The 22,821-nt window shown below is 44.8% G+C and overlaps 2 protein-coding genes across 2 annotated transcripts in view; one reads left to right on the forward strand and one right to left on the reverse strand.

Annotated features, from left to right (window-relative positions):
- ARHGEF3 (Rho guanine nucleotide exchange factor 3) overlaps positions 1–22,821 on the reverse strand; it is a 305,003-nt gene extending 282,182 nt beyond the window's left edge. Inside the window, exon 1 of the mRNA XM_043587701.1 lies at positions 22,721–22,821. The gene's annotated coding sequence lies outside the window, so the exon portion shown is untranslated. The remainder of the gene's footprint in view (positions 1–22,720) is intronic.
- SPATA12 (spermatogenesis associated 12) lies at positions 18,165–22,482 on the forward strand. The gene is given in 4 exon segments (XM_043589398.1): positions 18,165–18,524; positions 18,527–18,614; positions 18,616–18,834; positions 22,059–22,482. Coding segments are annotated over 4 exon segments (1,002 nt in total). The 5' UTR covers positions 18,165–18,253.

A 22,821-nucleotide genomic window follows, 5' to 3' on the forward strand; every position in this document is an offset into this window, starting at 1 on the left:
TATACTGTTCCAACCAGCCAGCCCGTGGAACTGGAAATGAAGCATGGCCTTCTCCTGTCAGAAGGACACCTGCAAGAGCACCCAATCCCAGAGCCAGAGACCCTCTGGAGCAGATACCATGCCCCAGGGGCACCGAGGGCCATTCACACACCATGCCCCAGGGGCACCGAGGGCCATTCACACACCATGCCCTGGGACACTGAGGGCCATTCAGCTCAAAGATCTGTCCCAGCAGGGCCAACTGGCTGACACAGGCAATCTACAGAACAAGCTTTAATTTGTTGTTGAGGATCAGCCCAGGGTGTGTGTGCTGAGTGATGTGCCCGGGCAGACAAAGGCAGGTTCCACTTCCTCGGCTGGATCCTCTCTAACCTATCTGGTTAACACCAGCCACCACCATCATTTAATCCTGGGCTTCAGGGAACACTAGCCAATAGGCAGGTTCCCTCCCTTTCCAGGCTGGGACATTACAGGGAGTCCGAGGAAAGCACCAGATAGATGCACCTCTCCTTTAAACAGCATCGGAGCGCCTGGGTGGCTCAGCCGGTTAAGCGTCTGACTTCAGCTCAGGTCATGATCTTGCGGTTGTCTAGTTCAAGTCCCGCATTGGGCTCTGTGCTGACAGCTCAGAGCCTGGAGCCTGTTTCAGATTCTATGTCTCCCTCTCTCTCTGCCCCTCCCCTGTTCATGCTCTGTCTCTTTCTGTCTCAAAAATAAATAAACGTTAAAAAAAAATTAAAAAAAAAACAGCACCACAATTAGGAAAGGCCACCCTCCCTCTCAAGACCTGATCTTATCTGCCAGGTAAGGACCATGCCAGCAGCCAGTGGTGGTTATTGCTCACACTGCAGAGTGTGAGGGGGGATGGGTGAGGACCAGGAGGAACACACAGGAGCAGCAGGTGCTGCCAGCACGGGTTGGGGGTTGGGGTTGAAAGGATTGGGGGCAGGGAGGAAGAGCTCTATCACAGGGAGAACTCAGGCCTCCCCTCCAGCCTGCCCTGGCCTCTGACACTGCTTCATTCCCTCCAGCCCTCCTCCAAGGACTCTAGAAAAAGACTACCAGGCATTTTTTTTTCCCAATGTATACATCAATAAAATCGTTTGTGACACACATAAACTACACAAATCTTAAGTGTACAACTCAATAATGTTTTTACATATTTATACTTCCATGTACTCACCAACCAAATCAAAATATAAAACATTTCCAGCCCCCTAGAAGGTTTCACCATGCCCCTCCCAAAGGCTCTTTTACATTATTGCAGTGTATTCTGCTTGGATATGCAATTTGCTCATCCGTATGGCTGTTTATGGGCATTTGGGTTACTTCCATGTTTTGGTAATGATGAATAAAGCTACTATGATCATTCATGTCCAAGTCCTTGGGCGTTCATATGCACTCACTTCTCTTGGGTATACATGTAGAACTGCTGCAGCACAGGTAGGCATATGTTTAGCTTTGGTAGACACCGCCAAAATGACTTTCCACAGTGGTTGTACCAATCCCTACCTCTACCAGCAGTATGTGAGGGTTCCAGCTGCTCCGTATCTTTAACAACACTCTTATTGTCCAGTCTTTTTCATCTAGCCATTCTGGGTGCATATACAGTATTATCTCATTGTGGTTAAAATTTTCTGATGACTCTTGAGGCTAAGCACCTTTCCATATGTTTATTGGTCATTTGGAATCCTCGTTGGTGACATATTTGCTCAAGTCTTTCGTCTTTTTTATATTGGGTTGTCTGTTTCTTATTGGTTCGGAGAAGTTCTTTATATATTCTAGATATGAATCTTTTGTTGGACATATGTATTTCAAATATCTTTTCCCAGGAGCACCTGGGTGGCTCAGTCGGTTAAGTGTCCGACTTCGGCTCAAGTCATGATCTCACGGTCCATGAATTTGAGCCCCGTGTCAGGCTCTGTGCTGACAGCTCTGAGCCTAGAGCCTGCTTCAGATTCTGTCTCTCTCTCTTTCTCTCTCTCTCTCTCTCTCTCTCTGCCCTTCCCCTGCTCATGCTCTGTCTCTGTCTCAAAAATAAACATTTTAAAAAATTAAAAAAAAAAATCTTCTCCAAGACTGCAGTTTGCTTCTTTACTCTTTTAATAGGGTCTTTGGATAAAGAGTTCTCAATTTTAATTTTAATGAAGTACAATTTATAAATTTTTTCCTTTATGATAGTGCTTTTCATGGTCTTGTCTAAGAAATCTGTGTCTAGCCTAATTTTCATTCTTCTCTATTATCTTCTAGAAGCTCTACTGATTTGCCTTCCACATTTAGGTCCTCGACTCATCTCCAGTTATTTTTATATATGGTATGAGGTGGGGTGGCTGGCGTGTACTTTAAGTTCTTTAAGCGTGACCACAAACCAGACACACAAGAAGGACCAATCGCTGTCACCTCCAGAGGAAAATGTGCCTTCCCACACACCCCTAGCCTTTACAGGATTCTACAGAAGCATCTACAGCCCACAACCCACAGCCCAACAGAGTTCAGATGTACACGTCCCTATCATTTGAGAGAATTTCTAGACACAATATACAAAGCACTCTCATCTCATGGGAAGCTTCCACAAATTCCCACAAGTCCACTTGACAATTGTGTATAGGTCAAAATCCTTTTAAAGTGCAAAATGATTAAGTAGGAATATGCACAGAGACAACATCAGACAGCACCTGGCTGTCAGGTCTGCTGGGTGCCCACTCTCTGCATCTACAGGCTGGAGGTTAGGGAGGCCACAGGGTATGACCAGACATAGCCTCTGATATCACCATGCTCACAGCCTGGGGAAGGGACTACGAAAACAAAGGGAAGAGAAACTGAACAGAGAGAACTGAGGGGAATTCTCCCTTGTAACGTTTGAGCCAAGACCTACATGTGGAAAGGAGCTGGCTCTGAGAAGAGAAGGGGTAAGAGCATTCTGGATGGAAGGAACGGCATACTCAAGGGCGGAGAAAGAACAGAGATTGGGATCTTGCTAGAAGGCATGACAGGGAGTGGCAGAGTGTGTAGCTGAAGGTAAGAAAAGGTTTGGCTTTTTTTCTAAGCAGAACTGGAATCCGTTGGAGGATTATGCTACATCTCAATTGTCTTGAATATGTATCACACAAGCTCTCTAAGAGGGTGAAGGGCATTCAGTCAACTGGTCTACTTTGAAATCCTATCACACGACGGTTCAGGCAGGCAAAGACCCATGAAGACTGCTCTCAGCCTTGAATGTGCTGGTATACACATGCGCGCGCGCACACACATACACTTTCCCCCTTGGTGATACCTCAAGCTGAGAACTCTAAATTCCTCCTCCAATCCTGGGTGGGATGGTGTTTACATTGCAGACTTTTGCATTTCTGCTCATGGTTTCTCAGCCCTTGTATCAGCTGTAGTTTTACTTGCAATCATGTGACGATTTGATTAATACCTGTTTCCTGAATGAGTCTGTCTGTTGACTCCAGAAGGGCAGTTTGAGTCTGTCTTGGCCACCAAGACCTCCCCAGCACCCAGCATATAGCCTGGCCCAACGTAAAAGCTCAACACTATATATTTTAACTTTTTTGAATGCCAAAGTTCAAACACATACAGAATTAGAAAGACGTGTGCCCATCATACAACTTCAATGGTCAACTCATTCCTAATCTTATTTCTTCTATACTCCTCCCAGTGAAGTAACCTCAACCATATATGGATGGATGAATGAATGCCTCCTAGGCAAAGACTGAGGAGGGGACGTCTAAATGAGTCAATTTCACCACCAAATTAGCAACTCTGGTAACATTTCAGGAGACCATATTGAAACTATTGGCTAAAATGAATTTCCTTTTCCCGTATTTACAGGGCTTTAACTTTTCATGGCTGTCCCTTGCCACATCCCTCAAGAAGTGACTGTAAAACAAGGAAGGCTACATACATATCTCCCATAATCTCTTTTACATAAAAATCTTAAAAAAAAAAAAAAACAAATTTATTTCCATTAGGGGCTCCTGGGTGGCTCAGCTGGTTGAGCATCAGACTTCAGATTAGGACATGATCTCATGGTTTGTGAATTTGAGCTGCATCAGGCTAGCTACTGTCAGTGCAGAACCTGCTTTAGATCCCCTGTCCCCCCCTTCTCCTCCCCCCCTCTCAAAAATAAAATAAAATAAAATAAAATAAAATAAAATAAAATAAAATAAAATAAACATTAAAAAAAAAAAAAAGAACCAAGGGGCGCCTGGGTGGCTCAGTCGGTTGGGCGTCCGACTTCGGCTCAGGTCGTGATCTCGCGGTCCGTGGGTTCGAGCCCCGCGTTGGGCTCTGTGCTGACAGCTCAGAGCCTGGAGCCTGTTTCGGATTCTGTGTCTCCCTCTCTCTCTGCCCCTGCCCTGCTCGTACTCTGTCTTTGTCTCTCTCAAAAATAAATAAACATCAAAAAAAAATTAAAAAAGAAAAGAACCAAGAAAAAATTATTTCCATAAAACAAGGCATGTCTTTTACACACAGAAAAGTAACACCTTGTTAATGAGTACTATAGTTTGCTCCCTCCTGGGGCAATCTCTGTTACTCCCTATTTTATCTATTGTAATGTTTATGGTAACTTGTTCCCAATGAGCCTGGTCTTTTTGAAATGCCAATGCAGTGTTACAAACTCTGGACAGAACTGTCATGACTCTGATACCCCTAATCTCGCACAGTGAGTGGCACTCAGTACTCAGTGAGTGCTTACTGTCATTCACTTTTCTAGGTCCCAAAGGGACTCATAAGAATGACCTGAAATGCTAGAATGCAACCATATTTAATATGTTTTAATTGTAAAATATGTTATCTGTATTTTCTAACTTTTTCCCATAAGCATAAGGAAAAATTATGAAATTTCTCTCTAAACCTATGACCTAGAGATAGCTCACCTTTTGGAGTCCAACCTTCCATGAGCAGGTGTGTGTGTGTGCACAAGTGTGGGTGTATACATTGGCATGGTTACAAATCCAGGCTCCTGAATCTCTGCCCTTTGCAGCCTGGGGGCCTCAGGCAGTTGCTTCACCCCATTAGCCAATTTCCTCTTCTGTAAAACAGGGCTAATAAGACTAGCTGATGGGATGAAGCAGAGGCGTGAAAGAGATAAAGTGTGCAGAGCCCTGAGCCAGGCAGGTCCACACGAAGTGCGCCACGGGTGTAGCTACTGCATAGTAGCTTTTGTTTTCCAAAGGAGGTGCAAAAGAACTCTGGGCAGCTTCTAGCTTCTGCTGGGGAGCCTTCCTAATGGCCTGCATGGCAAGTGGGTACATCTGGCTGCACCTCTCAGGGGGAAGCCGAGTTGGAGAGGGCATGCACCTGGAGGAAGCTCAGGGCAGCAGTGGCCTCTGAGTCACAGCCCAGCCCCTCCCTGCCACATCCCTTTGTTCTCTGGGGTTGAGCTGTGACTCACAAGGGCTCCAGTCCTGGGCTGAGCCCATCTGACCCAAGGATCCGACTGGCCTGCCCACAATCACTAAGAACACTCTGTCTGTGCACACTGGCAGGCTGACTCGTTCCTGCCACACCAGATCCCCGCCTGCAGCAGCAGATCTTAGAGGGACACTCCGGGCCCTTGTGAGTGGTTTTACCGGCCACCCCCACCTCCCACCAGCACCTCTTTTTTGCTGTCTGCTCCATTTTGATTTAACTTTAACCTGTGAGGAAAAAGTCCAGGAGACTCGTTGTGACATTCACACCCATTTCACACCCCCTAACTCCTCTGACTCCTCTGACACTTTTTTGTTATTATAGGAAAATACACATAAAATTTACCACTTTAACCGTTTTTAAGTGTATAATTCAGTGGCATTAAGTGTATTCACAGTGTTGTACAACCATCACCACCATCTGCCTCTAAAACTTGTCCATCATCCCAAACAGAAGCTCTGTACCCAATAAATAATAAATAACTCCCCATTCTCCCCTCCCCTGACTCCTGGTAACTTTTAGTCTATTTTCTGTCACTATGAACCTGCCATTCTAGGAAGAAGTGGAATCATACAGTATCTGTTCTTTTGTGTCTGGCTTATTTCACTCATCATGTTTTCAAGGGTCATCCATGTTGAAACAGGTGTGAGAATTGCCTCCCTTTCTATGGCCAGTAATACTCAATCGTACATAACTACACATTTTGTGTATCCATTCATCTACCAGCAGACACTTGGGTTGTTTCCACTTTTTAGCTTCTGTGAATAACGCTGCTATGAATATGGGTGTGCAAGTATCTGTTTGAGTCCGTGCTTTCACAACAGTTTCCTGAGGTGGAGTGTGATTATTTTCATCCTCATTTTACAGACAAGGAAGCTGCGATTACCCCTGTCAGAGGGCGGTGCTATGCCTCTGAACCCAGGCAGATGACACTGTTACATTGTTTCTCCAGTGTGACAAAGAAATGGAGCTGTTTCTGCCCACATGCATTTGCTGCCCTGAACAATGCCTGACTTAGGTCTGTATCATCCTTCCTTGCTCTGACCTAGGAACAACCAAAAAAGGGTATGGGGGGATGGTCCCCTGGTTGGATTTATCTAGACTCATTCCTTGCAGTGAGAAATCCAACTCCATCTAGATTGGTGAAAAGGGGGATTTGTTGAAAGGATACTGGAACAGCTCAGTCAAGACACTGGATCCAAAGATGATGTGCCCAACCTTTTCCTCACACTGTCCCCACTGCAACCCTGGGAACCTGTCCTTACTGCCCTGGACCCGGTGCCTCTGAGCATCTTCTCTGCCGCTTCTAAGCAAGTTAGGGTGAGCTGGGAGAAGCCCATGGCCTGGCTTGGCTGTACCTATATGGGGCCCTAAGCCAATCACCACAGCCAGGGGGTGGAGACCACTATGGGCCCAGCCTGGGCCACGGCCCCCACCCAGGCCCCCACCCAGCCTCGGGAGAATGGGGACTCCTTCCAGAGGAGAAGGAGGGAGGCATGGCAAACGTCCAACACAGACACTCATGGTGGTGTAATCTACAATAGCAACAAATTGGAAGCTGTCCAATAGTAATGAACAAAACAAGGTTAAATAAATCAAGTTGCTACATCCACACAGTGAAACATTATGTAGCTATTTAACAAGTAATAATCATGAAGATTGCCTAGCAACTTTAAAAAAAAAAAGAGGTCTGTATAGGAATGCCTGGTGGGAAAAGACAGAAGACACAGGCACACATAACCTACCTATATGAACAATTCACAGGTAAGAAAAATACAGGCAAGAGTTGTATCATAATGGTAGAATCATAAATGACTTTTTATCTCTATTTTCCCAACTATCATTTATTGTTTCAACAAATATTTACTGAGTGTCCTACCTCGTGGGAAGCGGGGTGCTAGGGATACATCAGGGAGGAAAACAGAAGAAAAAACCTTGTCCTTGTGGAATCTCCATTCCAGTGTGGGAAGCAGACAAAAAAAACAAAAAACAAACAAACAAACAAACAAAAAACAAACCAAGATGAATAAGCAAAATATCCTCTACGCCAGATAGTGATAGGAGTAAGGAGACAAAATAAATCGAGGAAGAGAGAGAGGGGAATTGGGGAGAGTGGTAATAGTTTAGACATGACAGTTAGGGAAGGTGGTGTCTGAGTAAAGGCTGAAGGAGGTGAGGGACTAAATTATGCCAAAGTCAGGAGAAGAAAAATCCCAGCAGAGGGAACAGGGAACAGGAAGCACAAAGGTTCTGGGGTATTCAATTAGAGGAGAGCGCTGAGGCTGATGTGACCAGGCTAGGATAATGAGGGGAAGAACAAACTAAGGAAGGAGATGAACACAGCCAGATCATGGGGGTCCTGTAGGCCACTGGGGGACATTAGCTTCTGCTGTGGGAGAAGATGGGAGCCCTTCGAGGGTTTTAAGCAAAAGAGTGGCAATCTCCCCTCCACCCCCCGCTTTAGGAGGATCCCTCTGGCTGTGAATTGAGAACAAGCTGGAAGGAGGGAAGGTCAGAGGCTGGGAGACCAGCAAAGAGATCGACATATTCACTCAGGTGAGAGGGGAGAGTAGCTTGGACAATGGGTAAACAGTGGCCACAGGCTGGCTATATTTTCAAAGTATGCACAGTGGGATTTTCTGATAAGAGCAGAGATAAAAGATATAAGGGTCAAAGATGACACCCCAAGCTTTGGGTCTGAACCATCAGAAGGATGGAGTCACTGTTAACTGACATGTGGGAAGAGGACCAGGAGAGTAAGGTGCCCTGGAAGCCAGGTGAAGAAAGCGCTTCAAGAAAGAGAACATGACCACCAGTGGCCAACGCAGCTGGTCACCAGGCTGGGTGGGGCCAGAGAATAAGCGATGGGGATGAGCAACGTGGCAGTCAGCAGGAGATGTTCATGAGGGGAACCTAAGCCTGCTGGGTTTCATGGGTTCACGGAAGAATGGAATAGCAGCAGTATTCCAATAGCCAAAAGGTGGGAACAACCCAACTGTCCTTCAACGGATGCATGGAGAAACAAAGTGTGGTATATACATACCATGGAGTATTATTCAGCCTTAATGACACCTGCTGTAACATAAATGAACCTTGAAGACATTATGCTGAGTGAAATAAGCCAGTCACACACACAAAAGACAAACACTGCCTTATTTGTATTGATGCCATTTACATGAGGTATCTAGAGTCAGTAAATTCATAGAGACAGAAAGTGGAGTGGTAGTTACCCAGGGCTGGGGGGAGGGAGAAATGGAGAACTGATGGCAACAGAGTTTCCATTTAGTAAGATGAAAAAGTTCTGGAGATTGTTGGATAATAGTGTGAACATACTTAACATTACTGAAATGGACACTTAAAAACAGTCATGATGCTAAGTTTTATGTTATACATATTTTATCACAAGTTTTTTTTTAACAAGTGAGAGAGACAGGGAGACAAAAAATTAGAGCAAGCAAGTCCAAACAATTCTTTCAAAAAGTTTTGCTCTAGGGGCGCCTGGGTGGCGCAGTCGGTTAAGCGTCCGACTTCAGCCAGGTCACGATCTCGCGGTCCGTGAGTTCGAGCCCCGCGTCGGGCTCTGGGCTGATGGCTCGGAGCCTGGAGCCTGTTTCCGATTCTGTGTCTCCCTCTCTCTCTGCCCCTCCCCCGTTCATGCTCTGTCTCTCTCTGTCCCAAAAATAAATAAACGTTGAAAAAAAAAAAATCAAAAAAAAAAATCAAAAAGTTTTGCTCTAAACTGAAGAGAAATAGGGTCATAACTGGACAGAGAAGTTAAGGTGACTAGAGTGTTTGGGTTGTGGGGGGTTTTCTTTAAGTTGGGACAAATAACAGCATGTTTGTTTGCTGATGGGACTGATCTGGCAGACAGTGTTCTCAAATGTTTAAATTACTTTCCAAAAAAAAAAAAAAAGCTATATTCTGGGCTGATGAGAATGTTTTGGAATTAAATAGTTGTAATGGCTGCCCAATTTTGTGAGTATACTAAAAACTGCTAAGTCACACACTTTAAAAGAATCAATTTGATACCTTAATTATACCTTAATAAAAATAAGAGAAAATGAAAAAGATAATAAATTTAATATTGTCTCGATAACCATGTTCTCATATACAGCCTGAGTTCCCACCCAAACAGCCCCAGGTAGTTCCTGTGGTCAGTGACCCACAGGTTACTTGGTAGCTTGAGGCATCAAGAGGAGAGCAAAGTCTTCCAAGTTTAGGCTGAGATACAAATGCTACATCAGCACACACAGTCCCTACAGAAAAATCCACTGAACAAGCACCCGCTGGCTGGAGATAAATGGCTCTATTTACTTAGGGCCATGAACTCTCAGGTCTCTGGTCTAAAAAAGAAATGTCAGAAAAATCCATTCAAGTCAAAGCAAGAAAATCTGCACCTGCTACCCCCTCCCATCCGCCAATCCATGCTGTGCTCCTATAACTGCATGGGAACCAGGGACGGGCTTAATTGGCAATCAATCATGGGAGAGGGAGTTCTTTCTGAAATGCCCTCCTATTTGTAACAATATCACAGTCCCGCTTCCCACTGCATTTTTCGTTGCTTCTGAACAACTTCAAACAGTATCTTACTCCCTATTATGCTTAATTTTATGTGTCAACTTGTCTAGACCACAGTGCCCAGATATTGGTCAAAAGTTATTCTAGGGGTGCCTGGTGGCTCAATTGGTTAAGTGCCTGTCTTCAGCTCAGGTCATGATTTCGTGGTTCATGGGTTCAAGCCCTGTGTTGGGCTTTGTGCTGACAGCTCGGAGCTTAGAACCTGCTTTGGATTCTGTGTCTCCCTCACTGTCTGCCCCTCCCCCACTTGTTCTCTCTCTCTCTCTCTCTCTCTCTCTCCCTCTCCCTCTCCCTCTCTCTCTTTCTCTCTCAAAAATAAATAAACATTAAAAATTATTCTAGAAGTTTCTGTGAAGGGTCAGGTTTTTTCTTTTAGATGAAATTAACATTTAAATCAGTAGACTTTGAGTAAAACAAACTGTTGTTCATAATTTGGGTGGGCCTGATCCAATCAGTTGAAGGCCTTCATAGAACAAAGACTGACCTCCCCTAGCAAGAAGGAATTCTAACAACAGACTGCCTTTGAACTTGAATGGCCACTCTTCCCTGAGTCTCTAGCCTGCCAACCTACTCTGCAGATTTTAATGTTTATTTATTTTTGAGAGAGAGAACACAAATGGGTATAGGAAGAGGGAAAGGGAGAGAGAGAATCCCAATCAGGCTTCACACTGTCAGCACAGAGCCTGACACAGGGCTCGAACCCATGAACCATGAGATCAAGACCTCAGCTGAAGTCAGACGCTCAACTGACTGAGCCACCCAGGCACCCCTACTCTGCAAATTTCAAACCTGTCAAGCTTCCACAATCACATAGACGAATCACCACCTCCTTAAAATAAATATATCTCTTTCTCCCTCTCTCTCTCTCTCTCTCTCGCTCTGTATGAGATATATATCGACAGAGACAGAGAAGACATCCTGTTATATAATATATATTATACAATATATATCATTATAAATTATATACATACATATTATATATGTACACATTATATATCTTTATATAATATATACTTTTATATTATACATACTGTGGTATTATATGTGTGTGTGTGTGTGTATTTATGTATATAATTTATATGTAAGTATGTTGGTTTTGTTTCTCTGGAGATTCCTGACTAATATACCCCCAAAACAACTGACTCTCCATCAGAAATTATCCCTTATTATCTGGACTTGCATGAAGTTCCAAGTCATCGGATGACTAAGAAAATAAAAATAAAAAATCCACAAAATACAGTAACTTAGGAAGGATAATATGTCTATGTATTGATCCAAGCCATCATAGTGGATACATGTGTTTTTAAATGCAACTTTAGGTCAAAAAGTGGTATTAATTTTATATCCATTTTGTGGCAACCTTCTCAATATGCAGCAACTCATTAGATATTAAATTATACCTTCTCCACTGATTGTTACAGGAGATAGATACCCGACCTGGGTTCACACCATGAACTTGTAACAGGACTTAGTTTTTTTGGGTGCAAGCCCAGCTCCACTACTCATTCACAGTGTGACCCTAGGAAAGTTATCTCTCTGTGCCTTGGTTTCCCCATCAGAAAATGGAGATACTAATACCCTCTTCCTGAGGTTGTTAAATGAAATAGTACATGTAAAACACACAGCAAACTGTCTAACACAGTGCTTTTCAAACAGTAAGTTCTGACCCATTTATGAAATAAATCTAGTGGTCTCTTAGCCATCATTTAAAAAAAAGCATAGGGGCGCCTGGATGGCTCAGTCAGTTAAGCATCCAGCTCTTGACTTCAGCTCAGGTCATGACCTCATGGTTCATGAGTTCAAGCCCTGCATCAGGCTCCACACTGACCGTGTGAAGCCTGCTTGAGATTCTTTCTCTCTCCCTCTCCCTCTTCCCCTCCTTCCTTGTGCTCACTTTCTCTCTCAAAATAAATAAATAAACTTAAAAAAAAAAATTTAAAGCACAAATTCACTAGTGTAGGAAAGAATTATCAGAGGACACTAAACATACATAAGGTAAGTCTTGTCTCACCAAACTTTTGTTTCAGATATGCATGTGCATGCATTCGTGTGCATGCATGTGCACACACACACACACACCCCAGGTTATAGCCTAGATTTATCTCTTACAATGTGTCACAGTCAAACGCAAGTGTGAAAGCCCAGACTCCACCATATAATAAGTGCTCCATAGAATTTGGTAGCATCACAATTATTATCTCACTTGAAAAGATAATACAACTTTATTAGTGTAATAAAACAGGGTTGCTGACCCTGGTATCGGTTCTGCCACTCATTCACTGCAGTGCTGTTTAAGAGTCACTCCACCTCCCTACATTCACTTGCCAGCTCTCTCTCCTCGAAGACCTCGGCAGTCATTTAAATATTCTCTGACTCACAAGGCTGGCCAAGGACTAGTGAGGCCCTGCCCAGCCCAGAACGTACAAAATGTGAGTGACCTGTTAGGAAAACCACTTGAGTGCACAGGGCTTTTGTAAAATTAAAGCCCTGCTGGAGAGAAACAGTTCTCCCCACCCTTTGGGAGATGTGTCACAGAAAGAGGTTACTCAAGGTCGCCTAGGCTGCATCTTCTGAGACTGGAACTTCAGCTCTGACACATGCTTCCTTGTTTGGGGGTTGGGTTATATCATTGTGTTTTTCCCCTAACTTTCCATGTGCACAGGCGTGCACACACACCCCTCAGTAACGAATGCGAATGAAATCCCTACGAACTGCCTGTTCTAACAGCTTGGGTAAAGGGAACCTGCTAAACCCAAAGGAGCTTGGCGTCTGAAGATCTAAAAATACTTTCTATTGGATATAACTTTTTCCCCTCCAGAAACAAACAAAAACTCTGCCCAAATTAATACTTTTTAAAATTGCTGTGATAAACAACTCCAACCTCTCACACACATTAGCACCATTTTGTCTCAAACGGAGCCCCTAGCCCCAGCTGCGGTGCACCGTGGGTTTGCATTGCCCATTGTAGTGCCCCGGGTTGTTCCTGCAGTCTAGAAAACCAGACTCCTAGTGACACACACGTCGGTGCTTCACTTTTTCTTTCTTCTTCTGTAAGAATACAATTGTGGACTTGTGCCAAAGCATGACATCTGGAACGCATAAGTGCAGGTAGAGGTGTAAACTAATCTTCTAATAAGTGATAGTATTCCCTTCTTATTTGTATTCCGTTCTTCAAAGCATGATGCCAGTTTGGGGAGAGGAGGCAAAATTGCTTTAGCAGCAGAACCTTTTCCTTCAATGAAATCCTACCTCTTTGCCCGCCAAATAAAAGAAGCTAAAATACGGCCTCACTCTAATACCCTCCACCATTCCCTGGTGCCTCTGGGGCGGTGGGCGTCCCCAGTTCTCACCACACTTGTCAAGCATGGAGGCAGGGCAATAAAGGAGGATCTCTATGGATCTCCATCACGCCTTCAGATACAAGGAAGCTGAGTCTGCCATATGCTTGGTCAGTGCCAGATCTACTCCCATTTCACACATTCAAGCCTTAAATGTTTTACCCAAGGTCTCCAGCCTTGGATTGGACACTATCCTGTACTTGTCACTTACCTCAATAAGAAAAAGAGATGCTGATGTCCCTGGGTCTTTGTCTTTGCAGCTTCAAGGATGGGACCCTGAGTGTCAACCCATCAACGAGCGAGTGATGCATCAGGATCTGAACTTAATATGGATAAACTAGCAAAACTCCACACTGACATTCTGATTCAAATGAGTCCCTATTAAATCTCAGCTGCCTTTTTTGCAAAAATTGACAAGCTGGTCCTAAAATTCATATGAGGACCCAGAATAGCCAAAACAATCATGACAAAGGACAAAGCGAGAAGACTCATACTTCTTGATCTCAAAAGTTACAAAAAGCTGCAGTAACTAAGACAGTGGTACTGGCATAAAGATTTACATACAGGTCAATGCAACAGAATGAAGAGGGCAGAAACAAACACTTACATTTATGGCTAATTGATTTTCAACAAGGCTGCCCTTTCAACAAACGGCTCTGGGACAACAGGATCTCCACATGCAAAACAATGAGGCTGTACCTCTACTTCACACCACATATAAAAATTAACCCAAACTGGATCAAAGGCCTAAACCTAAGGACTAAAAACTATAAAACTCTTAGGAGAAAATTTCAGCATAAATCTTCATGCTTTATGCTTTTTGGTGTTATACTTAAGAAACATTTAGGGGTGCCTGGGTGGCTCAGTCGGCTAAGTGTCCGACTTCAGGTCACGATCTCGCAGTTCGTGGGTTTGAGCCCCGCGTCGGGCTCTGTGCTGACAGCTCAGAGCCTGGAGCCTGTCCCGGATTCTGTGTCTCCCTCTCTCTCTGACCTTCCCCCGTTCATGCTCTATCTCTCTCTGTCTCAAAAATAAATAAACGTTAAAAAAATTTTTTTTAAAAAGAGAAACATTTACACCAAAAGCATAAGCAACACAATAAAAATAGATAAATTGGGCTTCATCACACTTAAAATCCTAGGCTTCAAGGAACACAACCAAGAAAATAAAAAGACAATCCACAGAATAGGAGAAAATATTTAAAAGTCATATATCTGATAAGGGACTGAATTTAGAATATATAAAGAACCCTTACAAATCAATAATAAAAAGACAAACCAACTTTTAAAAACTGGCAAAAGATCTGGAAAGACACTTCTCCAAAGTGAAAAGATATTCAACCAACACAATGTTAAAGAAGAACAAAGTTAGAAGACTGCAATTTCCTGACTTCAACACTTATTACAAAGCTACAATAATCAAGACAGTGTGCTATTAGCAAAATAATAGACAAATAGACCAATGGAAAAAAATAGAGAGCCCATAAATATAGTCAGCTCATCTCTAACAAAGGAGCAAAGGCAAAACAATGGAGCAAAGATAATCTTTTCAACAAATGGTGCTGGAATAAGTGGATATCCACATGCAAAACAATGAATCTAAACACAGACCTTATGCCCTTTGCAATAATTAACTCAAAATGGATCAGAGACCTAAATATAAAATGCAAAACTATAAAACTCCTAGAAGATAACATTGGATAAAACCTAGATGGCCTTGGCTATGGTGATGCTTTTTCAGCTATAATGCCAAAAACACAATCCATGAAAGAAATAATTGATAAGCTGGACTTCACTAAAATTTAAAATTTCTTCTCTGCATAAGATAATCCCAGGAGAATTAGAAGACACACCACAGACTAGGAAAAAATATTTGTGAAAGATATATTTGATAAAGGACTGTTATCCAAAACATGCAAAGAGCTCTTAAACTTCAACGATAAGAAAACAAACAACCTGATCTGAAAATGAGCCAAAGACCATAATAGCCACCTCACCAAAGAAGACATACAGATGACAAGTAAACATATGAAAAGATGCTCCTCCACATCATATGTCATCAGGGAAATGCAAATTAAAACAATGAGGATACCACCCCACACCTATTAGAAAGGCCCAAATCCAAAACACTGACCATACCAAACGCTGACCAAGGATGTAAAGTAACAGAAACTCTTTCATTCATTGTTGGGGGGGATGCAAAATGGTACAGCCACTTTGGAAGACAGTTTGGAGGGTTTCTTACAAAACTAAATATACTCTTACCATACAATCCAGTATTTACCCTAAGGGGTTGAAAACTTATGTCTACACAAAAACCTGCACATGAATATTTAAAGCAGCTTTATTCATAACTGCCCAAACTGAGAAGCAACCAAAATGTTCTTCAGTAGGTGAATGGATAGACTTGGTACATCCGGATGATGAAATACTAAGCAGCACTAAAAACAAATGAGCTATCAAGCCATGAAAAGACAGGGAGAAACTTCTAATGCATGTTACTAAGTGAAAGAAACCAATTGCTACATTCTGTCTGATCCCAATTATATGACATTTTAAAAAAGGGGAAACTGTGGAGACAATAAAAAGCTCAGTGGTTGTAGGGGGCAGGAGGGTAGAGATGAATAGGCAGAGCAGAGAGGATTCTTGGGGCAGTGAAAATACTCTGTATGATATTATCATTGTGTTTATAATTATCATTATACATTGGTCCAAACCCACTGAAAGTACAGCACCACGAGTGAACACTTAGATAAACTGTGGGCCTTAGATGACCATGATGTGTCAATGTAGGTTCATTCTTGGTACCAAAAGTACCATTCTGGCGAGTGATGTTCATATATGGTAGAGGCTACGGATGTGTGGGAACAGGAAGTAGAAAGGAAATCTCTGTACTTTCGATTTTATTATTTAAAAAACAAAACTAAACTAAAACTGCTCTAAAAAAATTTAAAAAAAAAAGATGTTCGGAGTACTTGGGTGGTCAGTTGGTTGAGCGACTGACTTCAGCTCAGGTCATGATCTCACAGTTTACGAGTTCGAGCCCCACGTTGGGCTCTCTGCTGTCAGTGCGGAGCCTGCTTCAGATCATCTGTCCCCCTCTCTCTCTGCCTCTCCACCGCTCACATGCTCTCTCTCAAAAAAAAAAAATTTAAAAAAAATTCAACACTACTAGCTATAGGGAAATGAAAATCAAAACCACAATGAGATACCACTTTATATGTACTAGGATGGCAATAATAAAAAAACATGGACAGTAACAAGTGTTGATGAGGATGTGGAGTAATCAGAACCCTCAAACACTACTAGTGGGATTGCAAAATGGTGCTGCCATTTTGGAAAACAGTTTGGCAGTCCTCCAAAATGTAAACATAGAGTTACCATATGACCCGCAATCCCACTGGAGGTATATACCCAAGAGAACTGAAAACATATGTCCATACAAACTTGTACTCTCCTCTCTTGGTGGGGGGGTGTGAAAAGAGAGGAAATGCATATGAACAGAGAAAGTGCTCTTGGACATGTGGTCAAATGAGGTAAATCTCATTGGAGAACAATACATATAAAATGAGCCCATTATGTTGGTTTTTAAAGATATGCACAGGTACACACACCTGTACATCAAAACATAAGAAAAATATACAGTCAGCTGACCATAAATGTTCTCTCTGGAAGCAAGCCAGGGATGAGGGAGGCACAATTTAATTTTTTACTCTGTAATTTCTGATTTGTTTGCATTTGTATATGTAAAGAATATAACCAGCCTTTCTTGTACAAAAGAGCATTTCTTTTTCTAGTCAAAGGGGAAGGAAAGAGGGAAAAGGCCATTGGAGCTGGGCAGTGTGGGAGATTCTGAACGTGGATAAGAGTAAAAGAACACTCCCAGTAGTAGGAACAGTGGATGCAAAGCTGTTAATGTTGAAAAGCCTCTGGGGTATTTGGGGGGCTGTTGGGTTCAGCTCCATTGGAGGGTCTAGCAGGTGACCTAGGGTGGGGTATGGTGACAATACACCAGAACAGTCCATTGAAGCAGCCAGGTTCTGAGGGTCATGGGAACATGGAAGCCACCACTGTAGGGGGAGGCCTGGGAGAGACCACAGGAGGGGAGGGTGGAGGGCGCGCTGCGGTGGGCAGGGCATCTCATGGCATTTCACACCTGACCTCTGTCTCACAATAAATTTACCCTCAACTCCACTATCTGGATTTGGCTCCTAATATAATTGTCTCCAGAAAGGATAGCACCTGTCCCTGGTGAGGTCCCCAAATCTGAATGAAGAACTCTCTGTGTGTTTGAGCAAACCTTTCAGAGCACAAAGTAGTGACGGAGTGATGTGTGTCCATTTTAGGTCACCAGATAATGACCACAGCCAGCCCTTCCTGCACAGAGGCTGTGATAGGAATATGCTCTCTGCACATATCTTCTCATTTAATCCCCACAGCAAACCCATAAGGTACAGCCAACCACTGTCCCCATTCACAGAGGAGGAAACCAAGGCTTGCAGAGGTTAGGCACCTTGCCTGAGGTCACTTTGCTACTAATGCAATGCTGGAGCTGAGACTGGAACACAGGACCCCGACCATCACCTCCACCACCTCCAGACATGTCAATTTGCCTTCAAGTCGGCCACTGCCCTGCATCACCACCCCAGCTTCCAGGAAAATAGTAAGCTCAGAATTGAAGATGAACTCAGGGCTTGGGGTTCTATCAGCAGGAGCAGCAAACCCCAATCTATAAAGTTATCATATGCTGGGTGGAAGTAGAGGTGGCAGATTGGACAAAGAACTAAGCTGGACTGTTAAATAACTAGTTTGATCTTTAGCTAGCTGAGCCACACAAGGCACCAAACTGCCTCCTTTGTCTTTCAGCTCCGGCCAAGGACCCCAGCCTCTCTTTCTGGAGCACTCAGCTTTGACTTGGGTCCCATGTCCAGCTCTGTCCTGACTTGCAGGTCCACTTTAGAAAAGTCAGAAGACTCCAGGGGAAATAAGGCAATGGCCTCCTCCAGTCTCATTGCTCCGTGGCCACCAGAGACCCTGGGGATCCACTTAACCCTCAACAAATCCTCACCATGCCAGAAACTGGGCAGTTGGCCGGGAGCAGCCTTTGCAATCCCAGAGCTGACATTCCACAGCGCTGTGCACCAAAGCAAGGCCTGTTAGTGATATTTAAAAGCATCTCTCTCTCTTGACATCACTGAATCAATCTTCTGGGAAGATCCCCCTCATCTCCACCTTCCCTGATACAACTGAACAGAGTTCAAGAAAGACACAGTTGGCAAGTTATTCCACTTCCCACCTTGCTTTCTTGGTCAGGAAGATGGGGATGCTAAGAGGGCATGTGCCACAGGACAGTTTTAGATAATACATGAGGATGTCAGTGTAGAGCCCAATAGCACAAGGCACGGCCTTTCACATCAACTGGCATTTACTGAGCACTGGTATGTCAGTTCCTTTTCCACAGAATACTCACAGAAAACATATGTGCACACATGCTGCCATAACCAGTGAGGATCTAGCATCATCTGAGAGCTGGTACCTCTTTATCTGGACCTTTGCACATGCTCTTCCCTCTTCCTTCCATCCCCCACCCCCCGCCACTCCCCAAGAGAAGTGACTTGTAGCCATCCCTTTCTTTTCTTAGATATCACTTTTTCCAAGAACCCTCCCTGTCATACCTCCTTTATGCTTTGTTAAATAACATCAAATGACCAACCAATCAACCACTCAATGGGGAGAATGGGAAGCATACATCTCCTGGTCTATGATCCTATACATTTTCATCACTTCGTTTTTTTCCATCAAAGCTTTGCTAAGTAACTACTTTCCTTCTAGATGGTTCCCTGTAGGTGATGAGATGTTTGTAACCAAATGGCACAAAAGAGGAGGCAGTCCATGGTGAGGGCAGGTGAAATGAAGCAAGTCTTACTACGTGTAGGTTTGTACTTCTAGCAGTGCCCCCCAAGGCTTATACTCGTCGCCCAGGTGGCAGTTTCAGGAAACACCATTACTCCAGGTGCCTCTGGAAAGGAAGGCACAAGCCTTCTGGTCAACCATGAGAGCACACAGTGTTAAGATCTTACTCCAGCCACCTGCTAGGATCTGGGGAGGAGGTGATGGAGGTTCTGCCCACAATGTCTCATTTCCCTTCCCCCTTCCCCAGTGAGACAGACCATGTCCAGGGCTCAAGAGCTGACTGGTCAAGCCAGGAATTCAACCACAACCTTGGGGTCCACACGCATAGAATTGTCTTCCCCCAGATAGCCACACCCCACATTCATCTAGGTTTCTGTTTGAATTGCTTCCTCAGAGAAACCATCCCTGACCTAAACCAATGCTGCCTCCACCCCACTCACTCTGGGTGAGTGGATCCCATCCAGCTTCATCTTGTTTATTACACTGACCACACTCCCTGATATCATATTATAGACCTAGTTGTCGACTGTCCATCTCTGCCCACGGGATGTAACACCATAATGGAGGAACACTGCCAGTCTTGACTGCTCTGTGGCCAGTCTCCAAGCCCTACCTCCATAAATGGTTCTTGAATAAATGGAGTGAATGAGCTGAGCTAAGGGGATAAGGCACATGTGCAGATAGGATTCCAAATAACTATAATCTTCGATCTTTTTTTTACAAAAAAGTGTACCCATTTTCATAACTGAATGAACAGTTTTCACTACAGTGAAGAAGAAGGCAAAGCTTATCTCCAAACCTCTCCACAGAAGACCCCACTCCACCCACCACACCGGCGATCTCTCCCACGCAGGAATGTGCATTAATTAGAATCATATATACAAGCGTTTCATTGTCACTCAAGTTTCAACCTGTGCAAAGTGCAAAGTGATATGAATCAGACAATATTTGTACACACCATTAAGATAATGCATCCAAGGATTAATTTTTTTAATTAATTAAACCTGGCTGGCTTGGTCAGAAGAGCGTGTGACTCTTGATCTCTGGGTTGTGAGTTTGAGGCCCATGTTGGGCGTACAGCCTACTTAAAAACAAAACAAAAAAAAGCTCTTACTCACCTCACTTCACTCAGGGGATGCTCATTCATTCTGTCACTAAGGAACATTTATAAAGCATCTACTGTGTGTCAGGGGCCAGAGTTCAGTGGTAAAGAGGGCAATACCTCTACGCTCTTGGAGTCTGCATTCTCCTGTGTGGAGGCAGACAATAAACCCATAAATAGATACATGACTATGAACATTTCAGGTACGCTCCATGAATAAAATACAATGGGAGAATGTGATAAATACTGATGGGGGAGGGGCTGCTTTGAACAGAGTGGTCAAGGAAACCATCTCTATAGAGAAGACATCCAAGCTAAAGGACAAGATACTGCCGGACATGAGAAGAGTGGTAGAAGAGTGTGCTCCGCAACAGGAAGAGCATGTGCAAAGGCCCTGAGGAGTCTCCTGACAACTTGAAATCAAATTTTATGAACTGTATCCCATCCTAACAGCCCCACAACAGGCCAACAATCTCTGCTCCCTCAGCTTGCCTTCTCCTTTCCCCAAATGACTTCTTTATCAGATTTTCTCAAGTCAAGGCAGACTTGAATTTTCCACTGGAAGGTGTGCCCTGAGTAAGGGCACAAAGGAACACGTGTACACTTCTAACTCTAAGAGACACAGGTAATGCTGACATCTTGACACCATAAGAACTTGGGCCTGCTCCTGTACAAGAGGTAAGAATCTCCCCACCAGCAATTCAGGATCCCCTTTTGTGGGGTGCAGGCTTTTTGCAGAAAATGATGAAGAGAGAACTCTCTGGAAAAATACACACCTGTGCTCCAAGCATCTCATGTACGTGTCAGAAGATTCCTGGAGCCCCAGGCTCAGGACTCCCATCTGTGGTTACTACCACCAAAAGATGCTAAACTGGTGCAGACTCCACTGGAGGGACAATCTGCTAGAGGTTAGTGAGTGGAGGGGAGGGGACAAGAGCAGGTCTTTGGGCCCCTAACTACACTCCCACACTCACAGAGATGAGACAGTATCAGCCTATCAGGGGGCCTGAGAACTGAAGGAATTCCCATGGAACCTTATTCACTCCCCCTCAGTGAGGCAAATATGCAGTCACACTCTAGAGCTTCCAGAGAAGGTCTGAGACCCCATTTCTCAGCAGTGTCCTTGACAAAGGTCATCTCTAATCTCGTATTCTGAGACACATTTTGCAAAAGGCTGCTTAACCATAGGAAACATTACTGCAAAGCCCAAGGATTTTGCAGCCCAAAACAACTAAAGCGAGTAGAGCTTACCTTGATACAAGGCACAATTCTAAGAACTTTCACCTCACACAACACTTCAGCATTTGTACTATTATCCTCATTTTACAGATGAGAAAACTAAGGCACAGATGGGTGAAGTAACTTGCCTGAGACTATACAACTAAGACAGAGACACAGAAAAGCTTTCTGCTTCCACACCCCAACCAAGAAAAAACACAGTTATACCTTGTGTTGTGCCTGAAATGCTGTAAAATAAGTTTCTGCGGGTGCGTCCAGGACAACTACCGTTTGGCAGTTCTCACATCTTTGCCCAGGGCTGGAAGCAAGCCGGGTTCAGGCATTAAAGGGGGAAAGAGTCCTCTAGGAACAAGTCGCTCTGTTTCAGCACTGTTCAAGCCCATGTTGAGGCTGACAGTGCAAAGCGCAGCTCTACCCCGTGGCAAAGCCCAAAGGCATCCAGTTCCACCGGGCTCGTCCAACTTCCACACTCAGAAAATGCTCACCGGCCTCTGGCTATGAGGCACCGAGATTCACCCTAACCCCTTGGGTCCGCCTCCCTCCCCTCTACCTCACGGTCCTCTGGCCGCGCTATTTAAAAGATGCAGCCGCCAGCACACGGGCCGGGCGGTCCAGGAACCGCGGCCGCCGCCCTGCGCGTCCAGAGCCTCGTCCCTCGCGGCGAAGTGACCGGCAGCCCCGCGAGCCACTACCAGCAGCGCCCGACGCGACGCTGACCTGTGGGCGACCCACCAAGGCTGGGGAAGACACCAAGGAAAAGGACAGGTGGCGCCTCCCTCCCCGGAAGTGGCTCTGGGAACGTTCGCCTAAGAGCTCCCAGCACCAAAGTCAGGGTCTCCGGCGCGAGCGGCCGCCGGTCCGGAGTGGCGGTGGCGCTGCCTACCTGCGCCGCGCCTAGGCACCCGAGTTGCGCTCCGAGTGCGCCGGGACCAGACAGCGCGCCGAGTCCGCTTCGGGCACCGGGACCGGTGGGGGCGACCCGGAGGTGGGGGGTGGGGGTCCAGCTCGGAGTTGTGGGTTAAGGCAGGGGAGGAGCCAGCCCCGGAAAGTGCCCGCTCCCGGGAGCCTAGCAGGGGTGTCCAGCCAGGGAGGGTCTAGCGGAGGGGCGGGGTTCGCGGCCAGCCGCCCTCACTCACCTCGGTGCTCAGCGCTGGCTCGGCCCAGAGGAGCGGGAGAGCGCACCGCGGCGACCGCGGCGGTGGCGGCTGCTGCGGGGGCCGCTCCCCCGGGCGGGGCG

Source organism: Prionailurus bengalensis, chromosome A2 (genome assembly GCF_016509475.1).
Source record: "Prionailurus bengalensis isolate Pbe53 chromosome A2, Fcat_Pben_1.1_paternal_pri, whole genome shotgun sequence".
Lineage (NCBI taxonomy): Eukaryota > Metazoa > Chordata > Mammalia > Carnivora > Felidae > Prionailurus > Prionailurus bengalensis.